Here is an 18,877-nt window from a genome sequence, read left to right as displayed (position 1 = left end):
TGTGACCCAGGCGACGTAGCTATGGTAACCAGGTGCACAAAAAAGTTGATTCACCCAATTTATAAAATTAAAACTTACAAACATGGCAAACAGGTGCACAAAAAGTTGATCCACCCAACTAATCGCATTAAAAATTAAAATTTAGTGTCGGAATATTTGTTAAAATCTGAAACTCTCCATTCAAGCCTCCCATTCACATTCAATTAATAGGTAGTAAATCTCGTAGGTGCTCATTCTCCTAATTAACTCTGCTAAAAGCAAAAGCCTAATCAAAAGATCCTTGTAAACCTAAATTCAGCCTTCACACGGGAGTGATTCATACATGCTCCAATTCGATTGGTGCAAATGATTCATACCCCCTTATCTCTGATGTAGACGAATCGATCCCCGATGATTAGATTGTATCATATTGAAATAGACGTGTTTTACTATAGGTTAAACAGTTGACAGAGTTGCGTGAATAGAAATTGACGTTCAGTTTTTAAAAATAATTAAACACCGAAATGGCGCCGTGGTTGGAATTACCGTATGAAATAACCGACGTTTCGCCGGAAGAAAATAAACTTATAACCAAGTGTCTTTTAGGTTAGTTTTTTGGTGATAGTGACTGTGTTGTGTGTATGTGAGAAGCTAATACAAGTAATGATTGAAATATGCTACTACTTATATAATTTAAGGAAACTATACAGGTTGACTTCAAATTGGTAATACAAAATCAATGGTTTTAATGTGGGGTAACCACACTTCTGGACTTTAATTAATTGTTTTATTAGAAAATTTGCGATAATTAAATACAGCTAAGTTTAACAACGGAGTTACTGTAGTATACTATTGGGCATTAACTGAGTCCCAATGAAGTGTTTTGTATTACCAATTTGAAGTCACCCTGTATAAAAGGAAAACGAAAATAGGAAAAAGACACTGCTGAAATGATAGGTTACTAAGATAAGATAAGTTAAACGAAAAAGATAAGGTCGAGTTGATAACTTCCTCCTTTTTTTGAAGTCGGTTAAAAATAAGAATACTAGGGCAAGATATTAATTTAAATTTAAACATTCAGCATCATTTTCTAAACCTTTCAGCTAATCTCGGTACAAAAAGTACTGAGGTTGACTGAAATAGCATGACAAATACGAACGTTTCCAAGAAAAGACGATGGAAAACAATTATGCACTACATCTGTAACTAATGACTACACATCGGTAACTCGTGGCATTTAGGTAGCACTTAAAAGATTAGTGACGAGCACACATCGGTAACTCGTGGCACTTGGCAGTTTCTAACAGACTAGTGATGTGACAATGTTCTTCCTATACGAGTCGAGAAAAAGAAACCACTAAAAAAAGGAATTAATTAAACTCATCATATAAGTGCTACCTAAATGCCACGAGTTACCGATGTGTACTAATGACGAATAAATCCTTGCTTAGTGACGAAGTCGTAATACAGACAGCTGACAAGCCGGCCGTACGGATACGTCAAGGATAAGTGTCTACGATTATTCAAACCTTCTCCGTTATCCGATGTAACGATTGATAACGTATCACTGTAGTTACTACCCAACACTATAAATATCGTGATTCGTGTATACTAAAAGTGTACTAATATTACTAAAAGTGTACTAATATTACTAAAAGTGTACTAATATTACTAAAAGTGTACTAATATTACTAAAAGTGTACTAATATTACTAAAAGTGTACTAATATTACTAAAAGTGTACTAATATTACTAAAAGTGTACTAATATTACTAAAAGTGTACTAATATTACTAAAAGTGTACTAATATTACTAAAAGTGTACTAAAATTAGGTACTAAAACTGTACGAAAATTCGTAACCTTGCGCTGTCGCATAATGGTTTTGTTCAACAGCGTCAATTCTGTACGTATTAGGTATTTTTATTTATTTAATCTTTATTTCGCAGAAATAAACTAGAAATAGGGGACTTAATGTTTTAACGTATTCTCTAGCAGTCAATCATCATGTTAAACAAATAAAAGTTGTTGGCGCGGGAAAAGACGAGTGTAAAGCAAGATAAATTCAAAACAACAACAAGCTTCATACATTTCTACAATAAGTACCTATATAATTATTATATAATTATTCTAAGCCTAAACTAATTATTAAAATAAGTCTAAATTTAAAGTTTAAAAGGCATACACTAAACAGAGATGAAAACGGGCTTACACTGTGTGGAAATTTCCATAGAGGAAGAAAATGAATTCAACTCTTAAATTTAAATAGGTACTAACTCTTATTCAAAACACTTGACATGCGATGTTTATATGTGCATAGTTATAGAAGTGCAGTTGTAATCTGAATTGGCAGATGATTCTTCAATCAGGCATTCTATAGGTTTCATCAAATATGTAATTGAGTTAAGTAAATAAATAATTAAAGTTATCAAATAAGTCAGGTTGTGATCTTTTTTATACAAAATAAGTTACTAATATAAAGCATTCATTTTCCTACATATTTTAAGTAACCAGTTAAGAAGAGAAAAATCTAATACCTTTAAACGAGAAATTCTTGTTTATTTATTTATTTATATATATATTTCGAGAATCTCGGAAACGGCTCTAACGATTTCGATGAAATTTGCTATATGGGGGTTTTCGGGGCGAAAAATCGATCTCGCTAGGTCTAGATCTAGCTAGGTCTTATCTCTGGGAAGGGAAGATATTCTTTATAAACACATACAAATCCTACGTTGCTTCTATTAAACGTGCCTTATTGCACGATCGTTATAGTGATCCATATCCATACCGTAGTATTTTTTTATGAGATTGGATTTAGATATTTGGCATTTGTAACACATATTGATTACGATATTATATAGATAACTATTAGTATTAATATGATAATGATTAGTTATTTGATAATTCCGACATTTTTGCCGGTGCATGAGCACTTGTGGTCTGTACTCTGTACCTTAAGTGTGTAACGATTATAAGTAGTAATACATAATATATCTGTATAATCACCTTTGCAATTGGCATTGATACTAGATATAGATCGTAAAGGGTCACCTGGATCATAAAATTCATCAAAATCTGGGAAGTAGTTTCGTCGCTGCGGTTAATCGTGTCCTTGTTATAAATCTTTTCCTTTAAATCAGACATATTAAAGTCTTATTTTATGTTCTTTTATAAGACTATTTAATTTATTCCTCCTGACGCCCTGTGTACAAAATATAGTACCTACATGTTCATCGATTTTATTAAAAATAGAAGGATTCAAATTCAAAATGAGTAACACACAGTGAGTGAGTTAACAGACTTAACCACTAATATATATATTTAGTTAGAACTTCTTTTCGAACTTTGTTTCGCTTAAAAAAAAACTCTGGTTTGTATAGTTTACAAAGCGACGTAAGGATATACGCCTTTTTGTTTTGCTTTTGTTTTTTTCTGTCTGACACTTTTTGTTCGCTTTTTTTACATCTACTAATTTTTTGTGGGCTGTGTCCTAGACAATAAATATAGAATTGATTTTTTTATTATTATGTACAACAAATAAAATGTAACCAGGTGCTAATGTACTAAATTTCTTTATCATAATATTATCAAACGACCATAAACATCATGATACTCACGATAGTGATAGTGAACTAACGAATTATTATAGCAAAAAACATATTATTACGTTATGATTAGGTTCTTATATGATTGAGCAACAAGTAGGTACAGTAATTAATTATGTATCTGAATAACTAGTTCTTCGGAACGAATGTCATGATAAGACGATTAATATTTTCTTACTTACACGCGAAATTTGTTCGCTTATTACCTTTTATCTATAAAGAATATTATAACGGACAGATACGCACAAATTATACCTAATCAAATCTACACTGTAAAAAAATCTGACGCTGTGAATGTTTCCTAGGTAACTTTCTGCCTTTATTTTAAGTCAACTTTTTTGTGCACAGTGTGATCGGACATTTAAAATTCAGTTCGGTTTTGCGAGACAAATTTTAAGTGCTCATCACAGTGATCGGGGATTGGTTGCCACTAGGGGTAAATAATGTTTTGTTTTTCTTATGAAATGTTTTTAGTAGGTGTGTGTATTTCTAAAATATTAAGATGTATTTTTGTGAAAAATTCAATCCATATTGCGGGCTTACTCCCGTATCCATACAAAAAATTCTACTCGATCCCGCGGCGTTGCAACCCATTCCCCGATCACAGCAGATACAATTGTAAATGTCGCCGTTGTTGGATACGACAAGGAGGAATATAGACTATGTATAGGCCTTAATTTTACAGGTTACACCAAACCTTTCGTGAAATGCGGGAAGAACGGCTACGTAATGCCTGGAGCGTTTAAAAAGCACGCCGAGGAAATATACAACATGGAAGTGAGACCGGACGATGTGTGGGTGGTCACATTCCCTAGATCAGGTAAGGTTTTTTTTAATAGATCATTATATTGTGGGGACAAACTAAGCATAGCTTGTATAGTGTGTAGCTTTCAAATAGAGCTCGGCGGCTAATCCTATTGTCTATTGTTAAGTAAAACCGCACGTGCTACTTACCTGCAAAAAAGGGTCTTAATTATTCTATTTGGCACCTGAGCGCGGGCTAGTCCAACGCTCAAAAAACCAGTGTAGGTCCGCTCTCCGATAACGCGCCTTTGTTACGCATCTCGATGACACAATTTAGACTGGTTCTGTAGCGTTCGACTCGCCGGCACTCAGTAACCGAAGTACGTATTTTTTTTGCAGGTGGTTGTGGCACGTGGCACGAGCGGTTTTACTTAACAATAGACAATAGGATTAGCCGTCGAGCTCTATTTGAAAGCTACACACTATACTATGAGTACTATTTAGGCGATCATATGTTATATGTACATATACTTAGATCCATAACTCAGGAACACACAAATAAATGCCCTGGGGCCTATTGCATAATAAAATACAAGCTAATTACTATTAGTGATTTTACATATAATATATGTGAAATCACTAAAGTATTACCTTGTAATTTATTATGCAATGGATTCGAACCCCTTACTTCACAGGCAGAGTTACAACCATAAATAAAAGGTCATTGGTTACAACCGACTAAGCTTAGTAGGCCGTTTTGAATAGTAACTTATGCCGATTGTTTGATTTCTGTTTCATACTATACCGAATCGTCTTGTTTGTGAATCATTGATATTACCTATTTATGTTAGGTAGGTGTAATGTTGCGAAATAGAATTTAACGAGTTGTTATGGTTTCGAGGTGGTTTTGATATCTATGGTTTCGACCTTGATATCTATGATCGTTTGATGAGTGACACGCATCTTACGTACGACTTTCATCTCACTTCGCGTGCACTAATCAGCGTGAGCGGTCTTCAAGGACGTATCAAAATAACAGCAAAGTAGTAACAAGTTAAACACACACACACACACACACACACACAAACACACACACACACACACACACACACACACACACACACACACACACACACACACAGATTTTATAGATTTACTTTGTTCTCACTTTTATTCACTGATCAATCTTTATGTTTTGGTTCTGCCACCTAATTAGTTTTAGTTTTAGCTTTAGTCTTTTACCAGGTCTCACTGAAAATCAGCGTCACGTTGTGTGTGCGTTGTGTAACGTCACGTTGTGTGTGTTACACAACGTGACAAGAAGCTGAGTGAGGACCTTTTGGCACAAATATTTATGTTCTAAATGAATTTTAGTTTTGTGTTATTTATTATTTGTGCTAATAAACATTTCTTATTCTTATTCTTAAGTTGTTAAACTATGAATCATGCTCCTAAAACGTGGGTTAAAACACACGTCTTGTTTTACTTTGTAAAATTAAGTTGATTTATTTGTTAAAGAAGACTAATGTATTAAAAAATATATTATTGTGGCTTCTTGAATGAAAAATAATAAAGTCACTATGATTTATTAAAAAAACATAGCCTTTTGCTACTGTTACACCAAACGTCAATCAATCTAATATCGCATGTTGATAACACTCAGCTCAAATTCGATAAAGCTTCCACTATCTTCGTCAAACCACGAGATAGTATATCTATAGCTATTGTACTAAAACACTTCATAAAATGCCGACTGTAACATAAGATATATTGACGTAATGAAATAGAAAACAATATTTTTCCACGTGTAATATTACGAAAAATATTTGCTAAATAAATAAACAAAAACCGGACAAGTGCGAGTCGGACTCGCCCTCCGAGGGTTCCGTACTTTTTAGTATTTGTTGTTATAGCGGCAACAGAAATACATCATCTGTGAAAATTTCAACTGTTTAGCTAACATGGTTCATGAGATACAGCCTGGTGACAGAGAGACGGACAGACAGACGGACGGACAGCGGAGTCTTTGTAATAGGGTCCCGTTTTTACCCTTTGGGTACGGAACCCTAAAAACTATATTAATTTGTAAGCACTTGACGAAGCCTGCGTTGCTGATCACGAACTATGAATGGACTTGTTATTGTTAATCTGAATTGTAATCAACAATTTAAATTTGTAAAAAAAAATATAAGATAAAAATGTCACGAATTTGATGATCGCACTCGGCAATCAGAGTTTCTTGACCCAAAAGCCGATTTTAAGGATGGCTAACGATAGAACGGTCCATGTCCGGGCCGTGGCGTACGACACTAAACTTCACCGATCACCCGTTATAGAAAACGAAGTGTTGGAAGCCTCGGCTCCGACCCGGACCGTTCAAATGTGAGTCATCCTTTACTGTAGAAAGCCGACTGTAGACTTACACATTTTATTTTACAGGGACCACATGGACTCAAGAAATGGTCTGGCTCCTTAAAAACGACCTGGACTACAATCGGTCCAAGGAAATTCCTCTGCATGAGAGATTCCCTATGTTAGAGTAAGTTTGGCATCCATAGGCTACGGTGACTGCTTACCATCAGGCGGGCCGTATGCTTGTTTGCCACCGATGTGGTTAAAAGTTTGTTTCTCTACCTTATATCTTAAAACGAGCAATTCTTGTATTATATTATATTTGTATATTCCGGGGATCTCGGAAACGGTTCTAACGATTTCTATGAAATTTGCTATTATGGGGGTTATCGGGGGCGAAAAATAAATCTAGCTAGGTCTTATCTCTCGAGCAAAGTTCGATCTCTCAGATATTTGTAAGTATGTAAAATGCAAACACAGCTATGTAAAAAATTCACAGATTTCGTGCCTCACACGACTATCGAGCACATTGGAAATGACTCTACGGAATTCGAAAAAATATTGTCGCTGAGCGACGAGAAAGTCTGGATAAGGAAAAAGTTACAAAATAAAACTACAACGTTGAATGATAATTATTTTATTCTTAGACTAACACAAGTATCCTGGACATAACGCATGTGAACAAACAAATTGCAAAATTTCCACACGCGGATCGAAGTTTGAATAATTGTCGCCGTGGCGCATAAGTATAGGTACATATTTCATTTTTCGATTAATAAGCAGGATATATTAATGTTCAAAGTACAAGAAAATTATTACACGGCAAATCCGTAGTCAACTCGAGAAGTGGTAGCCACATCGCCGTTATCGTCACTCGAGTCTTGATCGGCAGCGGCCCATTTGCTGCAAGATATGTATTTTTCTTGACAGCAGTTTGACGCAACGAGAGATGACCATAACAGCGTTTGTCTATGTTGCACCAAACCTGAGTTCCAATAGGTACTACCAGGGTTCAGCATCAGCTATCTTGGGTAATGCTCATCATGACGAATCGGGTGTCCAAAACAGCGTGTGCCTATGTTGCACCAAATCTGAGTTCCGCTAGGTACAACCAGGGTTCAGCATCAGCTCTATCTTGGGTACTACTCTCCTAAGTGCTCATCAAGACGAGTCGGATGACCAAAACAGCGTGTGCCTATGTTGCTCTCCCTCTCCCTCTCCCTCTCCCTCTCCCTCTCCCTCTCCCTCTCCCTCTCCCTCTCCCTCTCCCTCTCCCTCTCCCTCTCCCTCTCCCTCTCCCTCTCCCTCTCCCTCTCCCTCTCCCTCTCCCTCTCCCTCTCCCTCTCCCTCTCCCTCTCCCTCTCCCTCTCCCTCTCCCTCTCCCTCTCCCTCTCCCTCTCCCTCTCCCTCTCCCTCTCCCTCTCCCTCTCCCTCTCCCTCTCCCTCTCCCTCTCCCTCTCCCTCTCCCTCTCCCTCTCCCTCTCCCTCTCCCTCTCCCTCTCCCTCTCCCTCTCCCTCTCCCTCTCCCTCTCCCTCTCCCTCTCCCTCTCCCTCTCCCTCTCCCTCTCCCTCTCCCTCTCCCTCTCCCTCTCCCTCTCCCTCTCCCTCTCCCTCTCCCTCTCCCTCTCCCTCTCCCTCTCCCTCTCCCTCTCCCTCTCCCTCTCCCTCTCCCTCTCCCTCTCCCTCTCCCTCTCCCTCTCCCTCTCCCTCTCCCTCTCCCTCTCCCTCTCCCTCTCCCTCTCCCTCTCCCTCTCCCTCTCCCTCTCCCTCTCCCTCTCCCTCTCCCTCTCCCTCTCCCTCTCCCTCTCCCTCTCCCTCTCCCTCTCCCTCTCCCTCTCCCTCTCCCTCTCCCTCTCCCTCTCCCTCTCCCTCTCCCTCTTCCTATCGATAATTCACAACAAACACCGATAACGAACTCTGCGAAACATGAAGTCATAAATGTCATGTGAAAAATGTCGTTCTGACTTTTTGACTATTTAAAGGTTAGGCTACAGGGCAAACCCTTAACCCGATCGTCTTTGTTTTAGGCTCAAATTGTAGCTGACTAAATTGTCCAGAGCCGTTTTTCTCAAATTTTTGATATCCTTCTCCGTTTCCAAATTATCGAGCACCAAAATCAAAAATTCGGAAAAAATTTAATTTTATTTTCACTATTTCGACCATAACTTTTTTTGTTTTTGACTTTCTCGAATAATTATTTTTGCACCTTACAGCTCTCGTGATTATGCGTCTTTTGAGCCTATTTTTTAATATCATATCTTCACAACTTTCCGAGATATAAGGGGATCGCACTTTTTCGTGAAATCGGAGCCTATACTGGAGCGAACGAAAAGACATTTCCAATGTCAAAATGTTTATCTACATATCATAAGCCCTCTATATGATACGTCAAAAATAGTAAATGGCGGCCAGCATAAAGATAATCTATTTTTGTTACAATTATTTTTTTATCAGTGAAAATATTGCATACGTAACTTAACAGCGGTCACATAAACTAATATTACTACAGACGGATGTAGTGCATAATCGTTTTCCATCGTATTTTCACGAAAACATACGAACGTGTCTTGCTAATTCAGTCAGTCTCGATACAAAAAGTACTGAGTTTGACTGAAGTAGTAGCACGACAAATACGAACGTGTCTGAGAAAATTCGATGGAAAACAAATTATGTTCTACATCTGTAGTCAAATTTGATATGTCCCATCGCCCACACTGTTAACTGTACATCGGCGGGCCTTATGCTTTTTGTAATAAGGTCCACCGATGTACAATTAGGAGTGTTGCTGATTGTCCCACGGTATTTCTTTATCTAGTGCAACCTAAGCATAAATAACATGTGTATATATTTTGTCTGATACGATTAAGCGTGAATATTATAACGTCCTAAATATACAACTCTTATTTGCAGATTGACTTCAAAGATACCTGAATTGGCTTATAACTTCATCAAAGTAAACTTCATGAACATAGGAAACTTTCAAGGCTTGGATAAAGCCGCCAAAACGCCCAGCTGGGAGCTTTTAAGGGACGCTCCATCCCCCCGTTTCATCAAAACACATTTACCACTGTCTCTTCTACCTCCCAAGCTTCTAAAGACAGCCAAGGTGATCTACGTGGCCAGAGATCCTCGAGATGTTGCCGTGTCATACTATTACTTACATAAATTAACGATGAAGGGTATGATAAGGACATCGTTCCAGACTTTTTGGGAGACGTATAAAAGGGATTTATGTAAGTTAATTAACTTTGATTCCAGAAAATGTTTTGCCATTGAATCTGAAACTTTTTATTATTTAATTTTTTTTTAATAGATAATATTTTATTTAAAACCATAAACATAATTAATATCAAACTTATTACAATAAAAGATAACCTAAAATTAAAACTACCGTTATTTAATTAAAGTTTAAAAATAAATTGTTCTCATTATTCGTATGGCAGGTTTATGCCTATTGAAGTATTTAATTGAACTTCCTCGAATAAAACCGTTAACATTTTTGTCAGTTTCTATAAGTAAGTACTTACTTGTTGATTGTTTCAATAAATAGGTACAAGTTTCTAATGTTTTCTAGATGCTTAAACTTTTTGTTTGTTTTAGTGCCATGGACACCAATCATAGCACACACAAATGAAGCCTGGATGAAAAGACATGAACCGAATCTCCATTTTGTATTTTATGAAGATATGATTAAGGTTTGTGTTACTTTTAGTTATTTTTTTTTAATTTGCCCAAACAAGGGTTCCTTATAGTATCATAACGCAGTTCCTTTCATCTCATTTTCATGAGTTCTACATTTACATCAAGCACTTTTATGATCGTAAATTACCTACCACATGCGAACTAATTGTCATTCAGCAGTTCTGACCAGTTCAATTTTTAAAACAAAATGCTTGATTTATTGATGTAATACACAGTTACATAGCTATGTCGCTAGTCATAGTTGTCATGACTATAAGCATTTAAATTGAAAAAAAATGAAAAAAAAGAACACCAACAATTAAAATGGTACCTTTGTGATGGAACATAAGTCCTATTCGTTTTCGGTTCTAATATTAAAATGTTAAAATATTCTTCCAGGATCTGAAAAAACAAGTCCATAGGATAAGCAAGTTCCTGGGAACAACCCAATACTCGGACAAGGAGCTCGAAGACCTCAGCAGTTACCTCAGCTTCGACAGCCTTAAGAAGAACAAGTCTGTCAACAACACGGTCAATGGAAATGGAGTACAATTTATACGAAAAGGTAATTTTTGTAACTTCGAGGTAACTTCGTCCACGCCAAGTGTGCACCAATTTTTCTATCAAATCACTTTAGGCCAAAGAGGGACTATACTCTATGGTTGTTGCTCGATGCAACAGCGATACCATGTTCTATACAGGTGACAGTCCATTTCCAACGACAGCAGCACTCATTTTATTATGAAAATTTACAATAACACCGACGCGTTCGTACTAGTAGTGCAGCTGCGGTCAGAAATGGAATGTTGCCCTACCGCTGACTAGACGCCGATGCTCAAGAGACGCTAGTGTGGGATCTCTCAAAAAATTTAATACTTGTCAATATCGAGTAATTTTCTGTAAACTGTCCCACAGCACAAAGTTGCACAAATAGCACAAACTTTGTGCTTAACCAGAGTGGAGACACTCCTGACTTCGGGCAAACTCGGCTCCTTCCGATCCTTGTGCCGAGTTTTACTACAGATAGAAAATTAAGACACCATATTAAATTTAAATGATACTCACCCAGGGTATAACTAGATTCTTTTACCACTCGAAAGGCTGACTCATGCCAAAATTAATTTGTTTATTGTCCTTTCTTACAGGGGAGGCGGGTGGCTGGAGATCGCACTTCGACGCCAAAATGGAAGTAGACGCAGAAGAATTCATGGCATCCAGGCTACAGGGTCTAGATCTCAAATACCCCTCTTTTACCCCAAACAAGGAATGTTCTTACTTATGAACATCCGTGTGAATGTAGAATAATTTCTATTAGGACTGTGTCTCTGCTGCCATTGGTTGGTTGGGTGCACTCGAAAGGTCATCCCTGAACTATAGAAATCAATTCCAAGTGGCTTTCCAATGCATTCTACTTTAGGATAATTAAACACCTGATGTGATATTCGTCTTAAAGAAAAAGTGAAAGAGTGCAACTGATATTTGCATGTGGATGTATTTGATAACCTGTCAGTCATATGTAAAAGGACCTTACCCCATCTGGTGGAAACTTTATAGTAGAACACCAAAAAAAAAATATTAGCATCGAGAGCTGGCCGCGTAGCCAACATGCCAATCGCTGAAGCTCCGTAGCGATCGAAACGCAACTGTCACTGTCGCACTACGGCACTAATATGAAAGAGTGATAGAGAGGCACAAAGCGTTTCGTTGTCGTAGCGATAGCGATTGTCACCTTGGCTAGGCCGGCTGGTACTTTTCGATGAAAGAAGGCTAGCCCAAGAGAGGACTGAGGACAATTTTATTGTTAGAAGAACATTGTGTGGTGGCTTGTGTTTAAAGTTAGTTTACAATGTTTTAGGGCTACACTAACCCTGGGTTAACCGGTTAAACCTGGAGTTACCATGGTTATCAATATAATTTGACACGGGTTAACGGTTTAACCAGTTGACCCCGTGTTAGTGGGATGGTGTAAGTGGCGCTTAGCATTTAATATTGTGCCAAACAATGTTTTTGTGTTAGACGCAATCGGGAGAAAATTATAGAAAGTAGAGGTACCTACGTTATAGTTTCTTTTAAAAAGTCCTAACATTTCTAATTTCATAGGACACTTATTTCAAAGTCACTGTAATATATAGCAGCAGCTAGAAAATACTGCCGAAAAGTAGAATTTAATAGAATTGATGATTGTAGGTATAATTGACGTCCGGTCTGGCCTAGTGGATAGTGACCCTGTCTGCTAAGCCGATGGTCCTGGGTTCGAATCCCAGTAAGGGCATTTATTTGTGTGATGAACACTAATATTTGTTCCTGAGTCATGGTTGTTTTCTATGTATATAAGTATGTATTTATCTATACAAGTATGTATATCGTCACCTAGTACCCATAGTACAAGCTTTGCTTAGTTTGGGGCTAGGTTTGATCTGTGTAAGATGTCCCCTAATATTTATATTTTAAATATATATTTATATTTAAAAGTATGTGATGTTTGTCAACTTAATGAATCAGTAAATTATTTTGTGGCGATCGCGAATGCCGTGTGTACACTCTATCTAGGAGGTTCCTACGTAAATATTAAGGTTAATTATAATTATACGTAATTATTTATTGTTTTCGTCGTTATTGTCTCTCTATCTTTAAGTATGTCACCTAATGCTAATGTGTAAATATGATAAGATATCACGTTGTACTCAACGGATTTAAATCCAAATATCATGTGTATTTACTGAATAAACACATTGTTATTAACTTTGTTGTTTTTTGCATTTAAAAAGTACGAGCAAAATGAACTATAACTAAATAACATGATTTAAATATCATTCTGATGACGTTGAACCTTCGAATCAGCCTGCCAGTCTCTTGGGAGTCTTGTATAAAGTATGACTCCAGATTAAATCTTATTACCCCATGTAAAGTGTCATTCTATGGAACTTGCCATGTAAACAAAAGTCCCTAGTAAATTCATCATTTTTGACAGTTTCAATATGGCGGTTTGTTTACATAGTTAGCAAGTTCCATAGAATGACACTTTAGCAAAGGTATGGTTTTTGAACTGTTTCTACTTCAATCCAACCAATTATAATATAATCCAGCTTTCAAACTCCAGAATCGCTGGTTGTGAAAGCGCGCAGTAATAATTAATAATTTCAATATCGCTTTGAGGGATTCCGGGAGTTTCTAGCAGCTAACTAGTTTAGTATTAAACGCAGCTATTTGCCTAAGTCTTAATTTTAGTATATATAATTATAATAGCTGCACATATATTCAGTGAATATAATGTTAATATAATCAAAACAATAACATTTTCCTTCGGCATTTAACTAACATTATTAAAAGATATTTGTGATAGGGCATTTAACAATGAACATTACTCTTAAGAGCTATGAAATCGAATCATTTTGAATGGAAAATCTGCACGAATGACCCGTTTTCATTACAGAATATAATTTATTGATGAAGTATTATGTGCTTTAATAAAATTAGCCCTTAAACTTTTTCATTGAAGAAGCATAATTAAGTATATACTAAATAATATGTAGTGTAGTGGTGCAATACTTATTGCTTATAACTCATCTCCTACTTGAAACAATTAAGCATCTTATCCTATCAATTTCCCAAAAAGATAAGGCAGGTCCAATACAGAATAAATCATTTATTTCATAGCACCGTTTGCCTAACCGCCTAACGAATATATTTTATACTTTTCATCTGGTTGGTACCTACATAACAATTTATATTTACTACACACACCCCCATGAAATATAAAGATACTGTATTATATACTTCTATACATCCTTTAATTATCACGCTCAAAGTACCACGCCCGTGGCGAAACAAAGCTTTTTCGGTGAAAAGCACTTTTGTTCACCACGTAATGAGATTCGCGCGTTAATTGTTACGTTCATCAAATGGTAAACAAATGGAACACATCCCTAGGAATACCTTTCAGAATACACCTTTTGGTGGAAATTGGTTTTTCGTGTGACAATAGCGTTCGTCGCCATTTTCTATTTGCGATGTCTTGGATGTCTGGCGACTGAAAGAAAGTGAACTGAGTTTTCTTTGTATTCTGTTGAATGTATAGCTTTTTCTTTAAACCTTGATTGAATAAATTGAGTGAAAAAAGAAACTACGGTCATTTATACATGATAAATAGGTTTTTCGGATGTCAGAATACCAAAATAGTTGTACCTAATGGTAAGATGTAAAATTTTCCATGATTATATGGGGTAGTGATATGATTGCACGATTTTCAGGATAACAGTCAGCGTCATATACTTAGTAGGTAGGTAGCATCCAATGTATTCAAATAGTTCGGTACACCATTCATTTTGTATGACGTACCGAACTATTTGAATACTTTGGATGCTACCTACTATATAACGCTGACTGTATCTACCTACAAAGTTTCGGTTCCTGTGATTTATTTTAAGAAAGGAAAAATGAAAATAATCACACTTTCGGCCACACACTTCACAGATTCGAACACCGGAACACCGATCCAATCTCTCCAAGCTTACCAGAAGCGTGCAAATTTCTCTATTCCTTCCTTTTGTTTACACGCCACGGAAGGTGCATAGCGACATCTACCGTAAGAATGTTCAATCATGAGGATTTACCAGTAACAATGTGCTCACCCATACTACACTATCTTGTAGTTACTGTTATCAAAGAGAATAGATAGTATAGAGCGGTCCTGTCATAGTAAATTTTGTAGTCACAGTAAATTTACTGCCATCTATCGACACACGACTAAAACTCAAAATGAAAACGTATAAAATTATCAAAAAATGTATTTATATGGATAAATGATTTTATTATTTTTATATCATTTTGACCCATGTGCATTCACTGATATCTATGTGTTAAAATTGTTAAATATGAAACGGTGTTGTCACGCCATCTAGCTGAGGCCAAAGGTGTGTGCGCCATCTATCCGATAATGACTTTTTCTTAATTTCCGAGGTACGTTTTTTCCTTAGACTTTATTCATCTTATACGAAGTTACATACATATGTCTTTGCTGTTATTAACTATTTTGTAGTATCGAATACCAATGAATATGATAGCACCATCATAAATAACATAAAACCTTTATCACAATAACAAAAATCTAACACCTTTTTAGGGTTCCGTACCCAAAGGGTAAAAACGGGACCCTTTTACTAAAACTCCACTGTCCGTCTGTCTGTCTGTCTGTCTGTCTGTCTGTCTGTCTGTCTGTCTGTCTGTCTGTCTGCCTGTCTGTATGTCACCAGGCTGTATCTCATGAACCGTGATAGCTAGACAGTTGAAATCTTCACAGATGATGTATTTCTGTTGCCGCTATAACAACAAATAGGTAGGTACTAAAAAGTACGGAACCCTCGGTGGGCGAGTCCGACTCGCAATTGTCTGGTTTTATTCGATAAGTACGGGAATATATGTATTTAATTTAATTCTGTTTTCCTACATACCGCAATTTAAAATAGTGAAAAATAAATAAACACACGCGAAGAATAATGATGTTTACAATTTGTTTTGGGACTCTAGTTCCTTGTTTGCTTTAAGGATGTCGCTTAAAATGATGTATCATTTATTGAAATTTAGACTTTATACGCCTTTATTAAGGACGATTTCCTATTTTTACAACTAAAACCTAATACGACAAAGCGTAAGTTATTATAAAATTTAACAACTCGTCCTAACCAGCATCAAATTTATTCGTTCATTCATTAATTGAGCATTTAAAATCGCTATAAATAAAAAAGTTAAGCAATTAAAAGTATAACGGCGGCGGTTTGAGTAATTTTTTGGCCGTCAGCAGCGTGCTGAAATATTTATTTGAATATGCAATTATTCTTTCACAGCCGAAATGGCAATCAACTCGGCAATGGTCTAACATAGGCGCGAAATCGCAGTTAAAAATATAGAGGGAGTTGAAGAGTGTGAGTTCGCTTTTTGTGTGGGCTTGTCTCGCTGGAAAACCTGGACTAGTGGATGGCGATAAAAGAGGTCTCTGTCTAGCAGTGGGAAACTAAAAACAAACTATTAGGACGGCAAGGCCAGGAAATTAGAGAGGAACAAAAGATATGGCGCGCGACGGAAGGTATGGCCATCGTGCGGTTTTAAGGGTGGCTCATGCTAGAGCGGGCCGTGTCCGGGCCGAGTCGTCTGACATGTCATTTTCTATGACGGCTGGTCGGTGATCACGTGGTGTTTTCCATAGAAAAGCCCCGTCCCGGTCTAGCGTGAGTCATTCTAATAATTATATAGGTACTAATATATTCATATAAGTAACTTCTGTTTTAAAATTTTGCTCGTCAAATCCCTCTGCTACATCACTTGCTATTTTATACTAAAATTATACGACTGTGGTATGCCTGATAACGATATACTTATACAATTGATTTTAAATGAAAATTATACATGTTTTACTGATATTTTTCTATCAAGCCAATTTCAACGTAGTAAGGTTTTGCTAAAAGCCTGTCCTTGCAAATATAGTCTAGTTACCGAGTGATTTTTTCATTACATTTTCCTTGATAAAAACGCCTAACAATTAAGCATAAAAACTAAATTTTCCCTTAAGTTCAAACTATCCCGAGCTTCTAACATAATATATATAATTTTCTTTGTTTCTTTTGCCAGTAACGATTAAACTTTTATCGCGAACGCACACTAACAGGTGATGATGCCAAAGTTCTCAGCTCAACTTTCGTAATGATTCAAGTTACTAGACATTTTTTTCGCGTTTCTTCGCATTCCTTGTTAGCTCATAGTCCATCAGTCTGGCCAATAATTTACACAAAAAAATCCATGTGCAGGATGTATGTAGACCTCAGTAGGAAATCAGTAGATACATACATCATTAGCGTTACTCTCCAAAATAGTATATAATTTATGTGACTGCTACATAATGAAAGGCAATAAATAGGAGTGTGGGATTATGAATCGAGCTGAAAGCGAGTTTCATAAAAAAATAACACCAGTGTTTTAATACCTGTTTATGTACAGTTACATACACTATTATAATCTCTCTTTATCTACACACATATTATAAACTGTCTTTGATATGTTAAAGACCCGCATGTTACGACCTCCACTGCAGCATTTGATCACATAGTAGCAATAGACGTTTCGTTTCATGATCAAATCAAATTCCCTTGTTTTTTAGAGATTTTCGAAATTTAAATGTCATTATTAAATCGATATCGAGATTTACGTTATTATTGCGCAATTAAAACATTTTCACAGACAAGAAATGTGTACTAACAAATTAGTTTGTCTTCATGCTGGCCGTAATTTGTAGTTTTTGAACTAATAGAGGGTTTATGACATGTGCGTAGATAAAAAATCTAAAGATGCCTTTACCTACATTACTGAATTTATGTTTGAATCCATTATCCGACTAGCACCAGCGTTTATATTACAAAACTCCCTCGAAAGTCCCGAAGCAAGCCGGCCAATACCAAATTTGCTCGCAGTCGAAATTACCCGGCCCAACTAAACGCATAAATTCATTTAAACTTCACGTGGCCACCACACGAGGGTCTTTAGTTTTAATTAATAGTCGAGCATCTGTGTGTTTACCTAGTATAGTCCTGGAATTGCGATTTGGACTCTTGGGACTTAAACCGAAGATTTGATGAGGACACGTAATATCCCCAATTATGTGATAGCACATAATAAATAATAGTAGTAGGCACAGAAGGTTCACTCTCTAACAAAACGCGTATATTACGACAGATATGACCGCAAGGTGGCGCAAGCGCGAGCTGGCGTCCGTTCTATAGTGGTGCGCGGCAACTAGGTACTACTGCTAGACACCAAAACTGGTGTGACCGCATGTACTTTTAGCGACGCGACGAAATCGTGGAGTGAGCCACGCCTGGTAGATACTGACTTGTCTGACATGTGTAGATAAATATATATATATCATCTTCTCATGTCTTAGATCTTGAATCAGTTACAAGGTTAGGCCTATAGGACCGGTATACATGACTTGTACGAAGAGAGACATGCTCAACAGTGGGAGAAAACAGGCTAAAGTGATGATATACATATATAGGGTCACTGCCTCAGGTTACCGTCCAGTGCCTGTTTCCGTCCACTTGGCGTAATTGCTACAGAATTAAAGATAAAAGATATTTATTCGTGACGTTCACAAAACATGTACGAACATGTACAGACAACAACAGCAAGGAAATAAGACATCAATAAGTGTGCATCACGAAATGGACCCAACTCAGCATGATGCTAGCTATAAAGCCAGCTATATAATTGCGTATAATATATGCCTATATATTCAAGAAATGCGTATAGTTTGAATGTATACCTGTATATTCAAATGATACGCAATTCTTTGTAGCAACTACGCCAAGTGAACGGAAACAGGCAAGCCAAGTGGACTGTGAACTGACGCAATGGTCATCTATTTTTTTAGTATCTTGGGTATCTCGCCATATTAATTAGGCGAGCTAATCATAATCTTACTTACTTCGTCAACTAGTTTGTTATTCTTTTATTTATTTTATCGTTTG

General features: G+C 36.8%; 1 protein-coding gene and 1 long non-coding RNA gene across 2 annotated transcripts in view; both read left to right on the top strand.

The window, feature by feature from the left end:
- Window positions 1–18,877, top strand: part of LOC134791807 (uncharacterized) — a 97,682-nt gene that overhangs the window by 9,121 nt on the left and 69,684 nt on the right. The gene's annotated exons all lie outside the window — the stretch shown is intronic.
- LOC134791767 (sulfotransferase 1C4-like) lies at window positions 498–12,117 on the top strand. Its single transcript, XM_063762920.1, has 7 exons — window positions 498–585; window positions 4,270–4,404; window positions 6,768–6,867; window positions 9,591–9,913; window positions 10,281–10,375; window positions 10,761–10,926; window positions 11,507–12,117. The coding sequence occupies exons 1-7, from the start codon at window positions 504–506 to the stop codon at window positions 11,641–11,643; spliced, it is 1,038 nt and encodes a 345-aa protein (XP_063618990.1). The 5' UTR covers window positions 498–503; the 3' UTR covers window positions 11,644–12,117.

The sequence above is a fragment of the Cydia splendana genome, chromosome 6 (genome assembly GCF_910591565.1).
Source record: "Cydia splendana chromosome 6, ilCydSple1.2, whole genome shotgun sequence".
Taxonomy (NCBI): Eukaryota; Metazoa; Arthropoda; class Insecta; order Lepidoptera; family Tortricidae; genus Cydia; species Cydia splendana.
The sequence above is the reverse complement of the archived record's forward strand: the minus strand, read 5'-3'. Positions and strand labels throughout refer to the sequence as shown.

What these genes read in the sequence shown, in the direction of transcription:
- LOC134791767 (XM_063762920.1), top strand. Translation starts at nt 504, where the DNA reads ATGGCGCCGTGGTTGGAATTACCGTATGAAATAACCGACGTTTCGCCG. An exon ending in TATAACCAAGTGTCTTTTAG is followed by an intron (nt 586 to 4,269) that starts GTTAGTTTTTTG and finishes TTAATTTTACAG; the next exon opens with GTTACACCAAACCTTTCGTG. An exon ending in GAGAGATTCCCTATGTTAGA is followed by an intron (nt 6,868 to 9,590) that starts GTAAGTTTGGCA and finishes TCTTATTTGCAG; the next exon opens with ATTGACTTCAAAGATACCTG.